The 24,456-nt window shown below is 41.9% G+C and overlaps 1 protein-coding gene across 11 annotated transcripts in view; it reads right to left on the bottom strand.

Annotated features, from left to right (window-relative positions):
* Positions 1-21,955, bottom strand: part of HUWE1 (HECT, UBA and WWE domain containing E3 ubiquitin protein ligase 1) — a 59,589-nt gene extending 37,634 nt beyond the window's left edge. For 6 of the 11 annotated variants that reach the window (XM_072123839.1, XM_072123837.1, XM_072123840.1 and 3 more), the window contains exons 1-25: positions 21,797-21,955; positions 11,900-12,038; positions 11,562-11,630; positions 11,240-11,338; positions 10,380-10,586; positions 9,941-10,093; positions 9,792-9,854; positions 9,015-9,092; positions 8,877-8,924; positions 8,722-8,790; positions 7,810-7,909; positions 6,524-6,624; positions 6,259-6,409; positions 5,957-6,084; positions 5,531-5,671; positions 5,230-5,335; positions 4,072-4,176; positions 3,884-3,985; positions 3,717-3,797; positions 3,491-3,597; positions 2,712-2,889; positions 2,154-2,272; positions 1,775-1,986; positions 484-541; positions 99-275 (exon numbers count right to left, since the gene is read on the bottom strand). In XM_072123839.1, coding sequence (XP_071979940.1) covers positions 99-275; positions 484-541; positions 1,775-1,986; positions 2,154-2,272; positions 2,712-2,889; positions 3,491-3,597; positions 3,717-3,797; positions 3,884-3,985; positions 4,072-4,176; positions 5,230-5,335; positions 5,531-5,671; positions 5,957-6,084; positions 6,259-6,409; positions 6,524-6,624; positions 7,810-7,909; positions 8,722-8,790; positions 8,877-8,924; positions 9,015-9,092; positions 9,792-9,854; positions 9,941-10,093; positions 10,380-10,586; positions 11,240-11,338; positions 11,562-11,606 — 2,628 coding nt within the window. In that variant the 5' untranslated portion in view covers positions 11,607-11,630; positions 11,900-12,038; positions 21,797-21,955. The remainder of the gene's footprint in view (positions 1-98; positions 276-483; positions 542-1,774; positions 1,987-2,153; positions 2,273-2,711; positions 2,890-3,490; positions 3,598-3,716; positions 3,798-3,883; positions 3,986-4,071; positions 4,177-5,229; positions 5,336-5,530; positions 5,672-5,956; positions 6,085-6,258; positions 6,410-6,523; positions 6,625-7,809; positions 7,910-8,721; positions 8,791-8,876; positions 8,925-9,014; positions 9,093-9,791; positions 9,855-9,940; positions 10,094-10,379; positions 10,587-11,239; positions 11,339-11,561; positions 11,631-11,899; positions 12,039-21,796) is intronic. The other 5 variants (XM_072123836.1, XM_072123843.1, XM_072123838.1 and 2 more) reach the window with 1 other exon arrangement.
* Between the last annotated feature and the right edge of the window lie 2,501 nt (positions 21,956-24,456).

The following is a 24,456-nucleotide window of genomic DNA, read 5'->3' as shown; positions in this document are numbered from 1 at the left end:
AAAATCTGTATCAGAAATGATTCACATCCGTTTCATACCTATTTTAGCCCTAAGAGTCAGAACATGTATAGAAGTGGAGCAGGGATAAAAATACATACCAGAATAGATTTGCAAACTCCAGCCACAGCTTGACATGCAGCAGAGGTAGGGAAGTCAATAGGTAGATTAGGAAGGCCCAATATGGTTACCAGGGGCAGAAGACCTTTCTGACTCACAAACTCCTGGCAGTGATCATCAGTGGTGTTATTACTCAGAATAGATTCAACAAATTTCATCTGTGAGGGAGCAAGAGAGTGTATAATAAATGATCAGCATCAATCCTTTGCACATATCAAAATCACAAAATCTGCATAGTCTACCACAGAGGGTCAAATAGTCTGCATATAAAAACAAAAAAAATTAAGATCAGCAGGGGTCCAGAGGTCAGCCACCATCAATAATAAAATGAAAACTTTACGGAGAGGAAATGACCATGAAACTTACCACGTTGAGAATGTAGTCCATGAGAGGGATGGGGATTCTCTCTTCGTTTCCTACAACCCTATAAAAGAAAGACGGAAGGGAAGCCGGATGAAACTTGCACTGTGCATTCACGTACATAGTCATTTTTTTAAAGTTGTCATAGAAACATATAAGACTTACTCATGAGGCAAGGATTGACTAGGTCAAAGCTGGATAATACAGGTTACCATAGCAATCATTAAAGTGTAAGGTAGAAAGGCAAGCAGCAAAACATACCTTAAGAACGGTGAAAATCTTATATTCAGAATATCTAGATTTACAGCCAAAACAAAGAGGCTCTATTCTGCGCCCACCACAAATTACATGCAACAGAATCTAGTACCCACAATTTTTTTTTCCCCCAGGATAGATGACCCAACATGTGAGTACCCCACTCACTATAAGAGAAGGGGTCCACGGTTCGGTCAGAGAAATTCGTTCTGTGTGGTTTCCATTTCCTGGACCGAATCTAGAATAGCCGATGGACGATGCAGAGTTCAGCGATTTGAGTTTCGGTCTAGAAAATCCCTCAAACCCACGGAAAGAACTTCTCATGTTCTGTCTTGGGCATACCGCCATGTGCTTGAGGTGAGGAAGAGGAGACTCCTCCCTCCATAGAAAACAGCAGCGCACGGCCACACACACGCAGAAAGATAGAGCACGCTCTCTCGTTTTGTGGCGTGGATCGGTGCCACATGTGCCACCATTACCAACTATGGTGACGTCCCCATGAACGGCCATGTGAATGACCCCTTAAAATGGAACAAACGAGCGTCTCTACTGCCTGGCAGGCATGTGGGTCATCCAGCAGTCACATTGGCTCACTTGTTCTTTGGAGGAGCCAAAATGAAGAGATCAGCAGGTATAACTAAACTCGACACTGCCCCGAATGATACATCCCCACTTTACTCTCTTTTCTCCCCTCTACCTGCAGCAAAGCCATCTTAGTAACATCATTCTACAGGGTTTCTACAACAGCTGGTCTTTGCAAAAGACAGTTACCCTCATGTTCCTTATTGAATTTTGTTACTTAGTTAACAAGCGAGTTAAAAACTTTAGTTAGTAAACTTTTGCTCTTTGGCTTTTCGGAGTGCATCATCCCAATAAAGCAAGGGAATTATATTTTCAATTTCCTTCCCCCTGGTAAGGCCTAGATATAGGCCTTAACCCAATAGGTTTCAGGAGAACTTGGTTTGTGGGATCATAAACTGGTTTTGAAGCCGATGTAAAACACTTCACTTTGTTTACATTTTTCTTATTGAGAGACACTTACTGTTGGCTTGGTTCAACTTCATTTTGTTGAGTTGCACTGAAGCTCTGCATAGCTTGCACTTCCTCCTCCTCCTCGTCTTCACTGGAAGCCTCCTCAGCCGCATGGTTAGACCGGGGTGGTGGAGCAGTGGCCGTGCCATCCGCTTTCTGTATTGATGGCTTTTGACAAATATATTTGGGGTCCCTACCGAGATTGCATATTTCTTCTAAAAGCTAAAAATAAGATATAAAACACTTATATAAAAAATAGGAGGTACATTTTACATATTTTATGGTGTTATAAGGTGGTTTAAAAATACTAGTTCACTTGTTGGGAAGCAATTTCACAAACCAACTATCTTACAAAACACAAGGACAACACACACAAAAATGAGCCTTACCTTAATAATAGCAGTGGTGGCATCTGTTTTTAATGTGGGCTGGTGCCTCATCAGCTCATCGACAGCACTGCCCAGGTTAGAGGCTGTATCGCCTGCAGGAGACCGGAGAGAGGTCAAAGCTGGAAGAGACCACGGGCCTCTTAATCCCTCAGCTAGAGACCTGAAGAGAGCCTTCCTAAGCTGCACTACAGGTCTCTTCAGCAGGGGTTAGAGGTGTTTAGAGAAAATTGGGAAGTGCCATGGAGTGAGTTTTCGGGTTAGTGACAGAGCCTTGGAAAGCTAACATCCAAATGCTGGCACGGCTATATGAAAAGAACCATTGATTATCCATGGATTAACAAGTCTGCTAAATGGAAAGTTCTCATGGCACGGATTTTAAGATCAAAGATGTTACAATATAATGGAATATTAAAGGAAAAAAGCATCAGACCAAAGCTTGTTCTAGGTTACCAAGGCACAAGCTTGTGAACGTTACGTGAACTAAGGCAATTTTGAAAACTGCTGTATCTAGCTAGCACGCTATAACAATAAGTTCCCTTAAGGAAACATGTTACTTACCTAATGGATCTGAGCTACGTCTCCTCCTCATTGCAGGAAGGTAGTCTGGTGATAACAACACTTTAAAAAGCCTTTCAAAAGGTTGGCACTGCACAAATGACTGCAAACCACGGGCATTCAGACAAAGTGCACTGAAAACATTTGGAAGGGAGCCTAGAACCTCCCGGGTAGCAGGTACCTATAAAACAACCAAATAAAAATACTTCAACAAGTACCAAAGTCAGCTTTTAGACTTGATTTAGACTCTGCTAGTATCCCATTAAGTCTTAGGTACAGTTTAAAGGGGTTTTCAGGGACAGGCTATCAATATTAGATGAGTAAAAACTATATAGTTGCAATACCACACACAGCCACCAAGTAGAAAGTGTGCTAATGTAGGGATAAATGTAAAAGATCGAATGGCTGTAGCACTAAACCGAGAGGAAAGAGATATTACAGCAACCAATATGTGAGTGCTAAGCACAACATTAGACAGAAGTGAAGGGGCTGATTGTTATCACTTCTGTTATTGTGCAGGAGGAGAAGAAATTCAGATCACCATAGTAGCTTCCGTTCAGGACCCCCAATAAGGAAGAATTGTGGGGCATGGATCATGAGCTCCATTAGCTCCAATGATAATAAAACCCTGTCCACAAGTCCTCAATTTTCCTGTAGACAGGGCACTATGCAATAGGTTTATCGCTACTGCCCTCTCTGTAGCATAGAGTGCAAGTGCAGTTCATGAGAAAGCAACTATAATAAAGTGAATGGCTAAATATAGTAAGAAACCCATCTCTTACATCTTTTATAAGAAGAGCGTGCAGCATCACATCCGTCAAACCATTGTCTTGGAGAGAGGAGAGTAGCGAGGGCTCTTGGAACACAAAGACCGTTACCACTTCAGTAGCTGCAGAGCAAAAAAAAAAAAAAAAAGTGTTATCATGCAAAACTAGCTTTTCCTACATAACCATGGATTAGAAGATCATGAATCAGGCTTATGTAACTAGATTTCTACACCAGACTTACCCAGCAAGAAGAGGGAAGGTCCATAATATTCTGCATTGCTGATGATGTGTTTCAGAGATGTCGGAAGAGTTCCATCCATCACTAATATATTGACAAAAGCAAGAGAAAACCTCTTCAAACATGTTCTCAAAAGCCCAAGCAGTAAATTACATTAGTCTTAAAATTACCATGACGAATTCCGTCTGAGAAAGCCGGATCCTGAATTGCCTTCTTCAAAAAATTTAGCATAGATTTCAACAAGGCTGCTCTTTGTGGAATGCACTGCACCCCTGCAAAGTAAAGGAAATCTTGTAAGTGCATCCACTTCCTCACATTTGTGAGTGTTTTAGTATAAAGCCAAATAAAAAATAATTACCAGAGCGTGGCATTACTAAACTCCCTGCACTACTGCTTGTGGTCATAGGCCGTACGTCTGCAGAGGTGGAAGGTCCTGGGCTACTTTCCATGGCTACATCAGATACTAAAATACAAAACATGTCACAACTGTAAGGATCGCTTCACATTAAGTTTTATCACATAGGACAATCTTGCCCTACTATGGCTCCCACTTTGCTCCCATAGTTCTAGTTTCAGGCCCTGCATCTAAAACAGAAATTATGTGTAGTACAGGACCTGCTTCATCAATTGAGGGGCCCAGGGTCCAAAGAGTCCAAATACTGAATGAATTGGGTTCTGATCGGATGAAGGGCCCTATATCGAAAGTAATGGGGCAAAGCCACAATAGGGAGCTAGAGTGTGCAAGAACGTGTTTTGTTCCCACTTAACCCAGCTCTGGTCCCCTGGGGGTTTCTCATATTCATCGAAAATACCTTTAAGGAGGTTGGCCAGAAATTAGAATTAGAAAAGAGGGTATTGGGCTTCTTACCACAACAGAGAACAAACTTCTTCAGGCTATGACCATCATTTTGCATGTTTTAAGCAGGTTGGTTCTAGATGCCATCCTGGATATGGGCATCAATACTACTTCATGCCAACCTCTCTAAAGGACATCAAATTACCTGATGGTAGAAGCTTATACTTACTTCCCCTGCCCCAAATGCCACTAGCCTTTGCTTTCTATCTTTTAGAAGTTCTGGCTTTCATAGAAATAAAGCTTTATAAACTATGCAAAATGTCCCTGTGGTGCCCTGCTGATTGGCACGCCTACACTAAGAGTCAGATGTCACGGGGTCTCCATCTATTCTCACGCTATATGTGACCGTAGCATAATCTTACTACATTCTGCTATAGTGATAATGAGAGAATTGTAGAGGAAAAAGCAGGAGACATCACCGGCTCTTTCAGCATAGCGTAGCAGTGCCAACCAGCCGAGGGGCATGCTAAAATTAGTTATCATGGCACCACCAATAAGTATTTGCTTAGTTTAAAAAGATTTATATGAAATCCTGCACTTTTAATAGATAGAAAAAGAAGCTTATTGGCGATGGGGAGGCGAATATAAGCATCTACCAGTAGAGTGATCTTAGCTTAAGTAATGAATTTTTTTTGAAGTCCAAAGCTCCTAATGCCATACCTTCCATGTCAGTTTCCATCTCTTCACCCTCCTGAACAGTATTAGGGCGCTGGATTTTTGGTTTAATCACAAATGGACACTCCTTCCTGCATAAATCAACTTCATGCTGAAAATAAAAAAGAACATGCAAAACCAAATAAGATGAAACAATTCAAAGTGCCGTTCATTGATGAGCACAACCAATAAAGGTGGCCAAATAGACAGGTAACAGGTTTAATAGGTCCCTCTACTGAGGAAGAGGGATAAAATCTGGAAATGCTTCTCTGAAGAAAACATTGTTTCAGCAAGGCCTGAATCTCACCTCCAGTCGGTATATGAATATGGACAACCCGCTGTGAGACTGAAAGGCTGCCATATCGAGGTTTGTAATGAGGTCAACAACTCTCACAGCTCGAGTCACAAATGTGATCTGGTCCTGTTCGTCGCCTAGGAATTTGATCACCTGAGAAACATAATGCCAAAGGAGAAAGCTCAAAGCTTGAACTGATGCGGTAAGTGAACAGAAAATGTGAGCTGCTGCCATGGAGACATGTTTATTGCAGTTCTCAGCATGTATACATTACATCATTACATCGCACTTGATTTCCTTTCACTTCATAAACAATACATAAAAGACAGACACGTGCTCAAAGGATCAATTAACACCCAGTGACATGCAAACAAGAGGATCCTTAGGAATTTTGCAGAGAAAGAACACCACAATATTACTTAAAAACTATGGTTATACCTTTAAAAGTGCTTCCATCATGCCACAAGAAACCAAAGCCTCCCCACCAGCATCATAACTGGCTAGATGATACAAGAATGAAAACAGAGCAGTGGCAAACTGATGAGGGTACGGCTCCATCGTGGGATCTGAAAACAGAAAAAGTTCAGGGTATAAAAAAGTGATGACAAAATTATGTAGAAATGGCTGCTCTCTAAGTGATGCAAATATTGCAATCTACATCAGCTGTTTTATCACATTAAAACAACCCATCTTTGCAAACAGATGAAGGAAAATAAAAAAATAAACACACTTGCACTCACCAATCATAGCCTGAATACAGTTTCGGACAAGAACAGGTAAAAAGCCGTGGTAAGAGGCAGTACCAGTGCAATCTATGATGCTGCTTAATTTGGGCGTTCTTTCCAAGTGAACAATAGAAGTCAGGGTTCTCAGAGATGCTGCTTTGATATCCTGTTAAAGGGAAAAAAAAATAAAAAAAAACCATTTATAAATTGCAACTTAACAGAGGTTAATGGAAGACTCATGACTAAAAAACTTTGCTGGAATAGTTGGAGATGGTCCTACCATGAGTTGCTTGTCCGTAATCTGGAGAACATCTACTAATTCCTCTATTAAACCATTGTAAAGAATGCTGTTTGCAGATTCTTGCAATGCATTAGAATAAACTATAGAAAGACACAAAGATCAAAAGGATTAGAGAAGACTTAAAGATTGCTAAATAACTAAAAAGGAACATAGACTTGACCCTGGAAGCCATGATCAGAAATAGAGCATGTATTACGTTTAGGGAACTGAACATTGGTGGCAGCTGCAACCAGTACAACAGCGGACCGCATCAGTCACACTGGCTCCCTACTTGGCTTTAGGGACTTGGAAAAAGTCAGGAAGGTATTGCTTATTTTATTCTTTGAAGCCATGCACCGTCTGTGCTTGTTTTGCGCACACAGCTGCATGCGCAGGATTTCCTGAGAAACAGGGGGAGGAGAGGAATAGTTGATGAACTCAAGAGGTGTGAATAATTACTGGCCGATGGCGGAGCCTGGAGCTACTGTGATGTAAACAGCATATTGTGAAATGGCTATGATGCAATCTCAAGCTTAATGTAGAGAATCATATCACCAGGCACAATGAAACAAGCAAAGTATCTTTAGTTTACAATTGATGTTTAATGGTAGTACATTTCCTTTAAAGGAAACCTACCATGCACAGTAGCTGCAGCTTTGGAGAGGAGGTTGGATCGCTGTAGCTGCATGCACTTTCGTCTGTAAAGCCGGAGCTACTGCGTATAAGCAGAATACCAGCTTCACAGATGAATGAGCTGCGTGCAGAAGAGAAGCCATTGGAGTGATTGAAAGAAGCTACTGGCATTTAGTAGCTGCAGTTCTCGCTGCACCACGCGGCTACTCTACGTCCCAATAGCCTCTCAAGACTAAACATTAAAATGCCCCAGAAATTAATAAAAACACGGTTGTCAGGAACCTGTAACCAGATTTTCCTTATTAAGTAGATCTGTAGATGGTAGTTTTATTTTCAAAGAAAAATGATTGATGCAAAGAAATCCCTTTAAGGGGCATCTACTACCAGTATGAAGGGCTATATGCAAATGAGCCTGAGGGGCTTAACTAAGTGTTAATGGAGCCTGGAGCCCCTCAGACTCATTTGCATAGTCCTTCATCCTGGTGGTAGAGGCCCTTTAAAGTCAAAGCTACAGTAAGTGTTTGTGAAAGTGTACAATTAAGTTCTACGGCTACAATCAAATTTCATCATGTCTGTACTACTATATCCTAACAAACAAATGACCTTATTAAAAGGGAAATCACATCGCAACCACAGGAATAAATGACAAGTACCTAAAATAGAAATGGCGTGTAGTCTAGCCTGAACGGCTTGTAGTCTTTTCTTGTGATTAGAAAAACCATGTGCCAGCCGTATGTGGGTAAATAAAAGCATCTACAGGACAGAAATGAAAAGTTAGTACAGAAAAATACATGTACACAGACAACTTAAACCCATGCACACTCAAAATGTAAACAATAGGGGGTTGAACCAATGGGTTGACAATTGCCATAAACTCTACCAACTGGTAAAAATAGTAATGCAATGGGGGCAATACAGCAGACACACACTATTGCAAAAGTATACCCCTAGACCGTACATGTTAAGTCTAAAAGTTTACAACATGATTTAGAGATTGTGAGAGCCAATGCCATTGTGGGCCAAGTGACACGTCTCTTATTCTTTGGGTTGGTGCAATCACAGGGATACTAAATTTATATAGGCTTTACTGAGTTTTAATATATTTTTCTGACGCTGATGTATTTTTATACTTGGAGTGTACGAAGCTATGTGAGGAATTTTATTTTTGCAGACCGGGCTGACTTTTCTGTGCTATACTGGACTGTATGACCTTTTTATCACTTTTTATAAAAAAAGTTTCAGATGTTGAATAACAGATAAAAAAAGCGTGTGAAATATCCTATAAGCTAACCCCTTAAGACACCATAACATTTGGGAACATAATGGGGACCTTATATTTCGGCCATGACGTTCCCCAACAGGGATCTGTGTAGGAGGCCAGCTGCACGTGAGCGCCAAGCCTCTTCCCGAACAGCCAGGATTGCGATAATCGCAATTGCAACTGTATAACCCTTTAGGCGCCACAGTCAAGAAAGACTGCAGGACCTAAAGGTGTCACCCACCTCTCCAACGGGGCGATGCAAGGCTTTCCTTAACACATTAACAAAAAGATAACCAAATCCTACCTGCTTATCCTTGGGAATGCTGTGCAATTTAGTAAGAGATTCCATTATCTCAGAGGGACTTTCAGAAATCTGGAAAACAGAATTTAAGAATTTATCAGAGATAAGCATACCTGTACGAGACCAAACTTTGCAATGTATAGAAAGGAATGCATTACCTTATCTAACTCTTCTATGTGAATGTAATGTAGTGTATTACTGGAGGTCTGGAAATACAAAGACAGATTTTGTTAATGAACCTAAAACTAAAATTCAGGAGATCCTCCAGAATATGCACTTCAAGCCAATGAACTTACCCTTTTTTCTACTTTTACTTCAGAACCAGGTTCTGCATAAAATTCAAAATGAAGAGTTGTGGCGCTTGGTGGATATTTCTGGAGAGAAAAAGTAAAAATATTTAATACTATAAAATGTGTCAGAACTCTTGATTGGGACTGGACAAATTCCAGGAGCCAGCAATGCTCCCAAAACAAGACTATGCTGGTGCCAACCTCTGCAGGCTGTTCCCCATCAAAGTGCATGTGTGTAGATAGGGAACATTGATGTGCTGAATGGAGGGGAGGTCCAAAAGGCTCCTGAATGCGAGAAGGGAACATTTCTACAGTTCTTTATTTATAAAGAAGTATGAAGGGCAAATTTAATAGTTCAGCAGTTAACAGATGGTAAAATTCACTGTCAAAGGGCATTTCTTTCAGGATGGTCACCTCTACATCGGAACATGCAAACAAAGGTTCCATTCATAGAAAAAACTTTTGGGCCTTTATTCTTCTGATGCTGGGGGTCTCAGATGTAAACCTTCCCCAGAAGTAACACATACCCTTTAAACCTATGTACAAACGAACAGGAATCCAGTATGTTAGTCTTCTAAAAGTAGGGTCTACACCCATGTGTTTTATCCCTCACAGCCAATTAGAAAAAGACCATTTTCTTTGAGATCTAAAAAGTCTCCCATCTTAATGACCTTGTGGATGCAAAAATTGCAAGGCTGTATCGAAAAGTCCAAGGAAAAGGTTATAAGGAATGAAAACTACAAAACAAAACTGAGTAAATGACAAGAAAAACAAAAAACTTACCGACATCTGCATGTCTTTACAACACTCGGCAAGACCAAAGCCATTCTCTTTTCCACCCCAACTCTACAAATAAGTAAAACCAGAATTGACTTGCATGTGATCTTATATGGGCAATTTAATGATTTTCATACTTTGTACTGCATGTTCACCTCTGCCAGATGTTGAAGTCTTGACAATAGAGGTGTTCTCTTGTCAGAGGCCAGGCGTGTGATGTAATTGGATCTCTTGCTGAAGACATACAGGAGGTTGAGCACAGCCAATACAACTTGCATGTCAGAAGAAGCGAGCAGAGTTGTCAGGTGCTAAAACAGAACAAAACATTAACTTTTGCTTCATATAGTAAGGACTGCTGCAAATATTCTGCATTTATACAAGACTATTTGATTTGCACCACTAAGTATGTGCTAAGAAGAATTCGCAACTAGCGATCATTTAATTACTTGCCATCTGAAATATTTAACAAACTAATCAATAAATACTTGCTAAAACTTGTCAAAAAACCTTGCCTGCTTCAGCATTACTAGTACCTGTTTCTATATTAGATTATCGCACAATGCTTTATATCATGCACGTACGCACAGTAATTACCTCGATAGAGCTGTAGAGATGCCGTGAGAAGCTATATTCAATAAGCAAAGCAGTGAAATTGAGCACTGCCAGAAGAAGCGCTTTGAGTTGCTCCTTCTCCGGTCTATCACACACGAGCATCCAAGACATGTTCTCCACTGTCTGCCCAGCATCTGCGAGGATCCCATCAAAGCGATCCAGTAGGTCCACCCAGTGATAAAGCTCACACTAGAGTAAAGACAGCAAGTTATTATATACAAAGTGTCTTCTGTTTTAACAAAAAAAAAAAAAGATTGAACATCATAATAAAACTATGTCCCCATTTTGTTTTTGGAACATATTCTTAGTTTAAGCAAGTAGAGCTCCATGATTCCATGCAAAATGTGTCCATAGGCTTCAAAGGGGGGGAATTAATTAATCATTAACACTGATTCCAAGCCAGTTTTCTGGTGTACAAGCGGTGAAATAATAGCAAACTGTGGGAATGGAGGGGGTGTCTAGGAGCGCGGTAGCGATGGAATGGGCAGGCACTTGTTCGCTGGTTTTTACGGAAAACTATCCCAGGTCGGACCTAACATTTTTTGGTGTACGGCAAATCTCCCCCAACGTGTCAGAGAGGTCAAAATAATATGCTTCTGTCCTTAATAAGGTGTGTATACACCAGCATAGAGCTGCTTGGAAAACTGAGGAAAATCATGCCATTTCTCCCTGCTGCCTACTGTAAAAGGTTCTGGCTTAACAAAGGCCTCAGTATGGCATCCGCCACCAGCGTATGTGTACTCCAGTTAAAGAACTGGATCATTTTAGCACACTCAAAAACACAAAAAAAAGAAAGAACAGAATCAATCATTGACAGGACACTTAAGAGTCAGGTAACATACCTTTCCTATATTCCATGTTTTGATCTGCTGTAGCTCCAGCAGAAGTTGCTCATCAGTACAAAGTTTCAGCTTGTCAATCAGAGACCTGCAATCTGCAGGCTGCAAAATAAACATATGAGATCAAATGTTAGATCACCCCCGACTACTTAAGAACAGAGCATCATACATAAGATGCAATGTTTATAGCAAAACAGGACAGATAACTCCAAGATAACTCCTGAAAGCTACTTCCTTCAAGAAATGGTGCCCCTATACTACTAAAACTGGGGGTGTAATTACTAGGTGGTTACAATATTTGTTAATAAGGCACAGCGATACCCACCGCCTCTGTTGGCGTCTTCTTCAGCTTCGTCCTGTCTACCTTCATTTTCAGGATTTATAGATTCTATAGCTACAAAAGGAGGAAAAAAATATTTAGTGGTTGTGACTGGGTGTGAACATAAAAACTTTATTAAATCTGGACACTGCAATCCAAAGGACAACGCAGACCTTGCAACAGTTTGCAAATGTCTTCTTGTGCCAGTCCTGTCTACATTAATGAATCAGGACCACGGACAGCTGCAACTCCACTAAAAGGAATCTTCTATGGATGTATGCCTGGGATAAACCTAAATATATTTTAAGGTTACCTCACCCAAGTAAAATTTCCCTTAAACTTACTCTAGCTGGAACCAGCAGGGCACGTAAAAGGAGCAGAAAACTGCATTTGAAGGAGTCTGTTGCAAAACCGCAAGTGTCGTCCGGAGAATTCAAGGAACGAGGAACTCAATGGAAGGACGTACTCAGGATGCAGTGCCAACTAGAAATAAACAAAAAAAATTGGTAAGGTCACACCAAGCCATAGACATCATTCTTATCCTATGTATTAAAGGAAACCTGCCAGCAGAAATTGACCTAATAAACCACTACCGGTATTTTATCAAGCAGGTGGCATCATCCAGAAGAGTGACAAGTAATTTGGTTGTATAAAGTCAAGGAGGCAGAGAGTTTAACACTGAAGTCAAGCTTTGCTCACTTCACAAATCCTTCTTTACTGTAGTTGATGGTCCTGCATCCAGGGATATCACTGACCAGACCTACTTCATTCTTAGGTGAGGAAAGCTTGACTTCAATGCTGAGATCTCCACCTCCATGACTTTATACAAGCAGTTTACATCTCACTTCAATGTAGATTTTCTGGATGATGCCACCGCAGGAAATAAACACAATCTGAAAGGTGTTAAAGAGAACCCGTCAGGCAAAATAACCCCTCTAATCTAAATATATTTTCATAAACTGCCATTAGAAAGCATTGCCCCTGTCTCTTCATTGACCTTCTACATGCCTGTAAACCTAAGCAAAGAGGTCCTAAAGCTGTATGCAAATGACCTGTGAGATGTCCAATGAGTCATTATCATATTCAAGCTGTCCAGCTTATTCATGAGTGGGAGGCACAGCCACACCCCCAGTGCATGACTGACAGCCTGTATAATGATGTGAGGTATAATGGTGTAATGGCTCCTCCATGTGCTTCCTGGTGCTGGCACCCCCTGCAGCCTGTGTGTTTATAGGAGAGATACAACAGCTCCAGGCAGTCATGTTATAGCAGAACATGTCAGGTACTTGTGTAGCTGATGTCTGTGTCTCTCACCTGTATATTAGGAGGATGCAGCATGTCAGCAGACAAAGCACAGACACTGGCAATGCTTTACTATACATTACACACAGACAGGGGGAGGAGAGGGGAGGGGTAACGTGTGACATCACTTCCTCTGACCAGCCTCATTTACATTAAAGATGATTTTTTTAAATGATTAATGTATGAATTGACTAGATAAAGGTGGGGATGGGATCCTTGTGATCTGCTCCAAGAGGTAGAGGTGACAGAAATAGTGACAGAGACCTGATGACAGGTGCTTCACAACGTACTGGTAATGGCTAATCACGTCAATATCTGATGACGGGTTCCCTTTAATTCTTGCAGGTTCCAGTGCTGCACATAAATGATCCCTCTCCACTATAGTGATCCCAAGACCAGCTCTGGACTGCACTCTAGGTTCTCTGGGGTTTTTTTAAGACACTAAATAAACTAAAAACAAAAATTTTTTTTTATAGAGTGAACTTGAACATTGCACTCCAGTGAGTCAGTCAGACACGTGACATGTCCCTCTGATTCACTAGGCGACTTTCTCTAGCCATGGGTGTAGATCACGATAGATCATGAAACAGGTAAACACCCTCACCCACCATGGAGAAGAAAACCCCAAACAGGAAGAAAGTGATTTTCACAAGATTCATTTAAATAAGACACTCAAAGTTTTGTGGTAACTTTCTTAGATTTGCCACATATTCTTAGTCCTGGTAGAGGTACAGAGCTAAACTATGTGTTTTAGTACATCTCTGTCTGTATGCAAGAAGGACCAAGCCCTTCCAATTATTCCTCAGCACAAAAAGTGTGACAAAAGACGTCAAAAAGTTTTACCTTTTTGTGCATTTCTGTCTGCCCCGCTATTGCCAGTTCCTCTTCCGTCACTGTAAGTGTTTATCTAGGTTAGGTCTTCAGATACATTACAAGACTGGCTCTTGTATACATTCTGCATTAACACCGGTGTAATGGTATTTTGCAGACTGTATTGAGGAGACTCTGGAGACCTGTCACTTTCAGCGCTCCGCTGTATTCTTAGCTTTTATCTGGCACCAGTTCAGTTTTAAATAGTCTCGTATCACATTCCTTGACTCACAAAATTACAAACACGGGTCTGAAATGCTGCGGCAGGCTCTTCCACGTGCACTTCCTTGTCCTGCTTATACGCACCTGTACAAACAATTATTTTGGCACCAAACGGGTTGTAACAAGCGCAGAAAACAAAAAGCCCAGGGGTCGGCAACTCATTGTCGGACTACAACTCCCAGCATGTACTATCCAAGACCACCAGATAGTAATCTGTAAATAGCATTTCTTCTGAAAGCGGCTCAGAGGTCAGAGGCTTGGGTACAGAATTATGTTGAAATTAAATAAGTTTAATAAATGTTCGTGCTGCTGACCCATGCGGCTCGTGTTATATTATATTAGAGGGAGATGCACGCTGCCCAGTAATCCAATTACAGCGCACTGCAGTCACATCTAACATGGCTGGTAGGAACAAGCTGCATGCGAATGCACAATGTCAGGTAGTCATACACCCTCATTTCTCCTAGCCACCTGTACACATGCAGGCTAAATTCACACTAACGTGTGCCCGCCGTACCGTAGAGCGGCGGCGCTGGGGAGAGCAGCAGAGGATGAGCGTCGCTCACCCCCGACCCACTCTGTAGAGAAACATGGGGCACGGCGCTGTATTCCGGGGAAAGATAGGACATGTCCTATCTTTCTCCCGGCTACGGAACGGGACAGTGCCGTGCGCCCATTGCCGGCCTATGGGGTACGTATATACGACCCCCAAAGGCTGTGTGAATGAGGGCTAACAGAGGTCACAGCAGTGAGAGATAGAGGGGGTACTCTGCTCATGAATAACCAAAGGAACCACTGTTTTAGCTTCAGAGACAACAGCCCTTTAACTAATTCAGTCTAAGGCTGCATTCACACAGAGCGATACGGTGCCGCACGTACCGCTCCATACACGGAAAAAGGATAGGACATGTCCTATCTTTTCCCATGTTATGACCGATACTCTGTGCATTTCGATGTAGAGGGGAGGGGTCATCCCTACTCTCCAGTGTGGCGGATGTTTGCCCGTCCGGCCATAGCTTTGCGGGCATACGTTAGTGTGCATGCGGCCTTACCCTTAGGGCATGTGCTCATTATTACAAATCCATTAACATGACACCCAAAGAATAGCAAAGGGACAATAAGATGCAACACAGAGAGATCGTAACACAGAACGGACTGTGTGACAAACCATCTCAGTATTTTATTGAGCAGGAAACTACTAGCATTTTATAGCAGACTGTACACACCCATTCGGTGTTGCTTCATAAACAACAATTAACACTTTCATTAGTGACACCCAAGAGACCCATTTCCCAATAATTCCAGGTCATGGCTCTGCTAAGACAGCCATGCTCCTCATCACTACAGAACTGGTCATATGGCCTGTATCACAGTGATCCTGATCTCATAGCTATTCATGGAGAACTTTAGGACCTCTGCGTCATTAGCACATAAAGCTTGTAGAGAGATTTTACAGTCACCCGCAGCACCACCTTCACAGACAATTTCTGAAAAGTTTTGTAATTGGATTTCATAATCATAACTTAAATGAACTGTCCGAGGAATATGACAAAATACCCAGATATAAATCTACAATTAGCAGACTTTCTACAATGTCTGTAGTAAGCAAATAGAAGTCATTATAGAAAGTGACATACAGTAATATTAATGGTGGAAGAAAAAGTGAACATAGATGTCACTTACAGAAAGGTTATCTCCACAATCGACAGCTGTCAGTCTAAAGGACTGTGGGGATGCCCCTCCAATCATGAGAAAGACTGCTGGGACGCCCCTCCAATTAAAGAAGTCCATTCATTCAAAAAAATTAGGGTCTTGTCCTCATTAATGAGTGTTGTACCAGGTTGTGTTCTGCTGCTCCATACAATGACATGGCAGTATCGAAAAATTGTGACCGCTGAAGTACAGTAATGAAGGATTGTCTGTGTGTAGGAGGTCAGCACAAATAGACTACTACCGAACAAATATTTTCATCAACCACATATCGCACGCTCAATATACATACTGGAAATATGTGCAGCATCACTGCAATTTAATATTCTAGAACTTAGATCTTCAGCTTTTTGCAGAACCAGAGCAGGAACATGGCAGTGGTCAGGATGGAAATGCCGAAACAGACAGACGCCAACAGTGATGGGCATCCCCATGGCTGAACGACAGCGCTGGTGTAGGTGGTTTTCATTGCATTTTTTAAAAACATCCCCCCTTCCAAGCCCAAGCCTGGGGAATGTGCCAGTTACCAAGCTCAGCTACTACACAAGAGAATGGCACTGGGCTCCGAACCATCTATATCTCAAAAAGACACAGAAAGAAATGTACCCTATGGTTGGCGCATAAAGCCAATGAAACCAAGCGGCATTAGGATCCATTACAAATCTCAAAACCCATTTTTCTAATTATTAAAATTTAGAGTAAACTAATTTATTCAACTTACACATGCAGCAAGATGTCATAAGCAGATGGAGACTAAAAATTGTAAATCATACATATATATGTGTGTGTGTACATATTTAAAACCTTACAACTTCATTTTTAATTTTAATAATATTGTTAATACCCACAGATCCATCACATATGACTAGATCATCTGTTCTGTTCTGATCCATTCAGTCCAGCAGGTCTAGGCATGGTCCAGTACATACCGCAGAGGCACGGTATCACCAGAGCTATGACAATAATAAACATCATATTAACCCTTACACCACCAAAAGTGTATAAAAATCTTCAGCTCACCCGAACGCAACCTGTAGCTGGCAATATCAGCAAGACATCTGTGCTCCTTCCACCCTATTATTATGTATACAGGTCAGGCCTGATCAATCACTCCGGTAGTAAACAGGCCAAGTAATCCCCAGCTGGATGCTTTACGCCCATATTCATAGGTTTATGTTTCTTCAACAGTTCTTCAGGTCAATCAGAGTTACTGAAATGTGAAGCAGGTTCCTATAAGGAAACAGGTTTCTCTCCATCTGCCAAAACATCTTACTTAATAGCGTATAGGCCGTACTAGTCCCACATTGACAGCGGTCAGCACAATTGGATAAGTTGTGTCTAGTATCAGATGTCACTGTTTACAAGCGAAAAAGCAGCACTTAACGGTGATAACCGGCCAGACCTATCAGCGCCGCGCAAGTCACATGTGTTTATGTCTCAATGTCATATGAAACCTCAGAATTCCCAGCACAGACGGCAGGATGAGAAATGAATGCAGGTGTTTACAAATATACATATAGGCAGATTTATCATTCACGATAGTATATAGAGGCTACTACTGTCTACAGTTTAACGGGTCTCCAAATTCTGGTCAGTGTTCTTCCCTGGATAATAGACCCGCTACAAAAACTAGCTTCAATTAAACTGAAGCTTAAAAGGCTATGCAAAATGAAAGGACATTTTTACAAATGAGATTCACATACAATTGTTAATATGACTTTTCTACTATTCAAAATCCATTTCCTAAGGCAATTCAATAGTCTGAAGAAGGTCCCAAGAGTACCAAAACTTCACACGATCACTACAGCCCAAGACCATCCGTTATCATTACTTTCTGGGGTTTCAAGGTTATGTTGAAACAGGCATCACATGCATTGCACTGATTTGGAGAGGAGATCCCTCCTCTCCTCTTGGCTCTGCTGAACCCTTTTTACATAGATCATAAAGGGTCGACTAAGCAGGTGCTAGAGAAAGTAAAAAAAAAATAAAAATCAAAGTTGCTTGGTGCAGCTACCACTTTATACTTGGGTCTGATGGGTTACAATGGTCTAGCCTTCACTTACTACCATTGGTGGCATAAGGTCACCCATCACCGTATACAGAGACAACCACTAGGACTGTGGCTGCAGCGGTAACATGTCTTCATCTATACATTTAGTATTATGTGGCCATTAAGCTGTTAACAAACACACACACACCAAACTTATCCATAGACCCCCAAGCACATAGGAAAAGGCTAAAATAATTTATTTTCTATATATTGAGGACGGGTTTGTATTGGAATTGATTAAAAACTATATGAAAGTACAATCTGATACACTAATATATACAAATTGGAAATGAACAAAAAGCATGGTGTATGTTTTATTACAGTAAGGACTTATAAAATAATATATGCAGAGGTATAAACCTAGAGAAAGCTGCCGATTTATACATCGACAGCCAGGATGTTACATGATGCACCGTCCACATCTGGTTCACCCGGTCATATCAGGACACATATGATCATTACTTCTCTATTCTAATTATACAAACTGACACCTAGTTTCATCATGAAAATACAAACCTATTATAGACACCACTTCAGATATAAAAAAAAAAGGAAACCAAAATAGATTTTTTTTTTTTTTTAAATGACCAAAAGCCAAAACTTATGACACCAAGTCAGTCCTAACCTGGGGACATAATAAAAACAGACAATTCATCTGTGCAGAGCGTTTTACACATCGTAAAAGCTACAAAAATCACCCCTGAGGGGTCACTACCTTAACCTAGAAAGCCACAGGTTGAGACACTGACCTAGTCATAGACATTCACATCTTGTACTAAAAGCATTACCCACAAAGGATCTACAGAATTGGAGAGGGGTCTCATTACTGGCCACCTGGGACCCCAAAGAAACAAGAGAAATTAACCTCATAATTCTCTTTGATTGAGCAGAATGTGGGACCATTACTTTATTCACATCTAGTGGAGACAGACCTATAAAGCGCTATATCAATCCCATAAAAGTGAATAGACCAGTTATCTGGTACATCCAGTAACACTTCATTCACAAAGTGGAATCGAGGATACTTATCACCTGTCCTGGCACTTTCTATAGGTCACCACTGGCCAAAGCAGAGACCTGTATACAAGCGACACATGAGTGACGGACCGGGAACAGGCTGCAAGTTCTGTTTTTTAAGGTTATTTTTTAGAAGTCAGAAACGCCCCCTTAAAGGGAACCTGTCAGGACACTTTAATACAATAAACCAACTACAGGCATTAGTATCCAAACTGTCCTGTAACATCTCTGACCCCAAGGCCATATATATATATATATATATATATATATATATATCAGACTTGCGCTCCCCACGTTGTTGCAGTTCTTCAATGAAGCCAGATCGCTACAACGCGGCTTCATTGCAGAAGTCCTGTATCTACAGCGCATGTGCAGTGAAGCAGCGGTGTAGTACGCCAACTTCACTACCCGACTGCGCTTGCTCATAGAGCACTGGACCAAAATAATAAGTATGTAATATTAGTGAAGTTTGATTAGAGCCAGGGTCATGAAATGGACTGCTTTAGAAAGGGGCAAATTATTATCCTTATGGACAGGTGGTTTAGTGTCCCAAATCGCCAACACAGGTCCTATATTTCCCACACGGAAGGATTTTATAGGCACTGTATATAAAAACAATACACAATTATAATCAGGTAGTTTTAAGTTGTCCGAGATATATATTTCATTATGCTTCCAATCTAAAAGGTTTTAATAATAAAAAAAATGTACACCTTACCTTCATGATCTGCTACTACTAACAACCTGACACTACACAGGACAACACTGGTTCTTACTTCCAACTCATCAATTCAATGGGTGAGCCAATGGTCACTTAAAGTGTGTGAACACCAGTGAGCAGACACCATTCAAGTGACTGGACAGCAGAATTGGGGGGATCAGGCAAGGTAAGGAAGAGGAATTAATTGCAAAAAAAAAAATCATCAGAGATTGTAAGCTCTTGTGATTCCCTCATTCCCTTTGTTCCATCTGACAAGTTATTGCTCTGCAACGCATCGTTGTGTCTGTTTATGTACCCCAAAATCAGTAAAGCAATACAGAATATGATGGCAGCAGAAAACCCCTTTGAAGGTAAATAATTTATTCATATAATCCATACTTACAACTTAGGTGCTTTTTTTTCAGACAAATTCATTCCGTAGAGGGAGAGGAGGTTCTGACTACTAGTGGGGTACAACCACTAAAGAGAATGGGTGACTAGAAGAGATGTGCCAACACTTGCCATTGCACCATTTGTTTCCACTACAGAGAAGTGTGGTGTGCTGCTGTCCGACAAACACAAAAGTGCCCAAAAGGGCCCACTAACCCATTTTCCACTAAAACGTGACTTTATTTACATTACTTTAAAACTACCTCCAGTAAAACAGTGACAGCCAATCACATTTCCACTCTGTACCCCTCTGTAGTTCGTCCAAAAAGATACCGGTTTATTGATGGCCTATTTAAAGGGGTACCTTAATTATACACGGAGAGGGGATCTATGGGTGTATTCCTCTGCTGTCACCTAGTGTGTGACGTGGACAGCAATATTTATCCTAAGTGTGTGTACAGATTGTAATGATTTCTGCCTTTTTTACACTCCTTAGTAATAGAAGTAGACTTCATTCCTTCAGTATCATGTTCAGTGATGTACAATATCTAACATAACAAGTATTACCCCTTATGACCTAACTTAGCATCTGCTGTAACAATAAACCATTCCCTTTTATTAATAGCCATTAACTATAACATCCCTACATCTGGAGGATTAGTTAGAGATGACAACACAGTGTCTATACGCTTGTGGTCTCAATTGGGCTGGACTAACACACGTCACACATGTGCACTACAGCTCCAGTCACATGGAGACCCCTATTCTCAGGATCAGTGCTACTTCTAGATATCAGATTTTGCCCAACGTTATAATGACGTGAATCAATAACATTAATTTAAAAAAAAAAATAATAATACAGGTGGTCCCCTACTTAAGAACACCTGACTTAGACGACCCCTAGTTACAAACGGGCCTCTGGATGTTGGTAATTTACCGTACTTTAGTCCTAGGCTACAATAGACAGCTATAACAGTTATCACAGGTGTCTGTAATGAAGATTTATTGATAATCCTGGTTCTTATGACAACCCAACATTTTTCAAATCAAATTGTCACAGAGACCAAAAAGATTTTGAGTGGGGTTACAATAATAAAGTATACGGTTCCGACTTACATACAAACTCAACTTAAGAACAAACCTACAGAACCTATCTTGTATGTAACCCGGGGACTGCCTGTATCCCAGTAGATCCGATCTATATGTATCGATGTATATACATCATGCGCAACCTGAGATGTCCAAGGCCACAGATATTCTCCCTGCGGGTTCACATCGTGTGGATCCAGAATAAGACTTCAATAAACTTTATTTGTACATGTCCGCCACCTCCCCAGACACATTTTTCCATATTTCATGTATTCCCCTATATATATTGTGGATCATGAGGTAGTGACAGTGATTTACTCTCCTCACCAAGTGTGAGTGGCTGCTTCCAGAGAACAATAGATGGCGGTGACATGTATGGAGAATAGGGGAATGAGGGTGACTGCCCCTTTAAGACTTGCACCAGTGCCAGGGGCCGGTCACGTGAGCACCTCGCCTGATGCCCGGCTAAGAACCGGTAGAAAAGAGCTGGGTCATGGTCAGTCACTGACAGGCGACGGCGCTGCGGGACCGCACGGTGTGAACAGGCCGGAGAGAGGGGGGACACACAGCGCGGCGCAGTGTCATGGCAGCGAGGAGGATGTGAGGAGAAAAGGCCGAGGCCTAGCGGGTGTCAGGCGGCCCGGCCCGGAAGATGCGGAAGAAGAGGCCGCAGCCTGAGGAGAAGGGGAAGGAGCGGGAACCCGGGTGTGAGGAGCCGCTTCACGGGTGACAGGACTAAGACAGGAGGGGGAGGAGGAAGAGGCCGCCAGGGCTACACCAGCGCCGGGAATAGACAAGAGGCCGCCCCCGTGTGTCAGCTGCCCCGACTCCAGCGCTCCGCCGCCTCCCGCACGTCACCTCAGCCCCACCAACACCTCCGCTACACGTTACCTGGTCGGTCAGCAGCTTCAGCTCCGAGCTCCGGCCGCCTCCGCCATCTTAAAACAAGCCAAAGCCCCCTACTGACTGCTGGACCCCTGAGCGCAAGAGCCGCGGCACCTCGTCTCGCGAGAGCTCCGCGCGTCCCGCCCCTCCCACCTCTCCGTCTGCTCCCAGGCTGTAGTCTCGCGATAATCTCCTTCCTCACTCCCTCTCTCTTCCCCCCACCTTCCTCTTCCTTCGCAACTACCTTGCTGCGCGCTCTTCTGTGGGATCTCGCGGGATTTCCCCTCCGCCCCCCCCTACTGCGGCTAATCTCGCGAGATCTTACTTTTTTTTTTTTTTTTTTTTTTTTACAGTTTTCCGTAGATGGAGGCCGTAGAAAGTCTCGGAGATTTTATTTATTTATTTATTTTTGTGAGGTCTCGCGATATTTACAGGGTTTAGTACAGGAAGAGGTGGAGAGAGCACCAATGGTGGCTGCCATAATGCTGCTCTCCACCTATGTCCTATGTACATCACAGCCTGAAATAAATGGCACTTAAAGGGTTTTTTTTTTACCTGTACTAAGATATGGATAATATATCAATAACAATAGCTTCTCAATATCAAATTAATGGGGTGTCTGACACATTGCAAAGTTTCTTAAAAGTTTGGGAGGTCAAGAATTCCCTCTTTTATGTGAAACGCAAATGAAGGGTCACATCTTGGATAAGATGAGTCACTTTTAGAGGCTGGAGGAGAAGTGTCAATTCAAATATCCCTATTTTGGGCTTTATGGTACCCAGAACCAGGGGTTTTGTTTCATGGATGGACATTAGATTTTTATCTGAATCATATTTCCAATGTGAGAAAAAAAAGATTTGAAAGATGAGATTTTCTTCTTTAATCAGATACCAGAATTTTGATTCTAGTTACTATAGACCCCAAGATATAGGCATCTAAAGAGACCCCCCCACTACCAGCCCTGGAGCACTTACCCATAGATCCAGGCAATGTGGTAATCTCCTTATATTTGTTATCAACTGCTTTTTTCTTTCTAAAATTCATCTTTTAAAATTATGCTAATGAGTCTGAAGGGCTACTGAGCCAGTTTCCAGGTCCCCTCCATTCTACAGATTCACAGGCTGTCACACTGTCTCATGCTCCCCCTGCTCCCTTGACACATCCCCCTGCCTGATGTAATCTCAAGGCAACAGAGGAGGTTTGAGCACATAGTGGAAATGGGAAGTGCTCATTCCACAGTGTAACAGCCTTTGAATCTGCTGCACGGAGGGGACCTTGGAAGTGTCCCCCAAAGACTGTCTGGTAGCAATGGGAAGTCCAGCTATTCTTAGTGAGCTGTCACATTAGGCTCCGCTCACTAAGAAGAGCCGGCTCTTCTGGCTCGTGAACGTCTTCCTATTAAATGTATAATAGGGAGCATCAGGCATGTCAGTCACCCCACTCCACACCACTTTGTAGGTGAGGTATGGGCATGGTGAGGCAATTAGGGGCAGGGTTAAGTGAGCCAATGGCTCACTGAGGGGAGCCGGCTCATGTCGTTCACTTGTAAGAGCCGGCTCTTCGTACCATCTCTTTCGCGAACTACCCATCATTACTGGACTGGCTCATTGGATTAATTTAAAGAGTTGATGCTAGAAGGAAGGAGGCCATAGATAACACATATAAGAAGATTATCACAGTTACGGTGCCTGGATCGATAAGTAAACGTTCCTGGTTTATCATGATGGATATTGATGGTGGATCTCATACCCACCTTTCTACAATGTTTGGACGAATTAGCAGTATAGGGGGTGTACTAAGGAGTATCATTATTTCTGGCTATAATATGACTAATACTCTTCATTTTCTAGCAGATTTTCCCTCTACAAGCAGTACTTGGGATTTTACATACTCCTTGAGCTGGAGGCTTAGCAACCATGACTCCTGCTATATATCTTTCTTTCCCCTCTCCATAGACTTCTACATATTCTGACACCAGTGAAATGCATTTTATACTGAAGGTAGGAAGAGAGATGTTCATGTGTCCTTAGCCTTAAAGGAAATCTACCACCAGGATGAAGGATTGTAAACCAAGCACTGACATGCTGGTTTGTGCCCCACTTCCACCCGGCAGGATCCGCTCTTCTTTAAGCTTCTTATGCCCTTGTTTTTAAGAAAAACAAATTATGCAAATTAGCCCAAGGGCTCCAGGCTTCATTAACACCAATGGAGGCCGGAGCCCCTCGGGCTCATTTGCATAATTTTATGAGTCTTTTATTGTAAAAAACAGAATATAGGAAGCTAAAACAAGAGCGGATCCTGCCAGAGGGGGCACCTGTATGTCAGTGTGCCTGGTTTACAATAATTCATCCTGATAGTACATTTCCTTTAACATTTACATTTAAAGTCTAATACGTTATGGATTTGCCACAGAATAAACAGTGAAATCTGCAACATTTGGATTTTGCTGCCGATGTATTTCCTTATGCATTGAGACGTCACAGCATGGATACATTTATCATGGATTTTTTTTTTTTGCAGTGTACGGATGCGATTTCTTCAAATTTGCTTTTCTTTGATGCTACTGTAATGCATTTCCCTGCTCTCAGATCCAGACAAATGTACAGGATACAAGTTGTGTGAATGTAACCTCAGGTGGTGTTTACATTGCATTTTGAGATCTGCCC

The sequence above is a fragment of the Engystomops pustulosus genome, chromosome 9, assembly GCF_040894005.1.
Source record: "Engystomops pustulosus chromosome 9, aEngPut4.maternal, whole genome shotgun sequence".
NCBI lineage: Eukaryota > Metazoa > Chordata > Amphibia > Anura > Leptodactylidae > Engystomops > Engystomops pustulosus.
The sequence above is the reverse complement of the archived record's forward strand: the minus strand, read 5'-3'. Positions and strand labels throughout refer to the sequence as shown.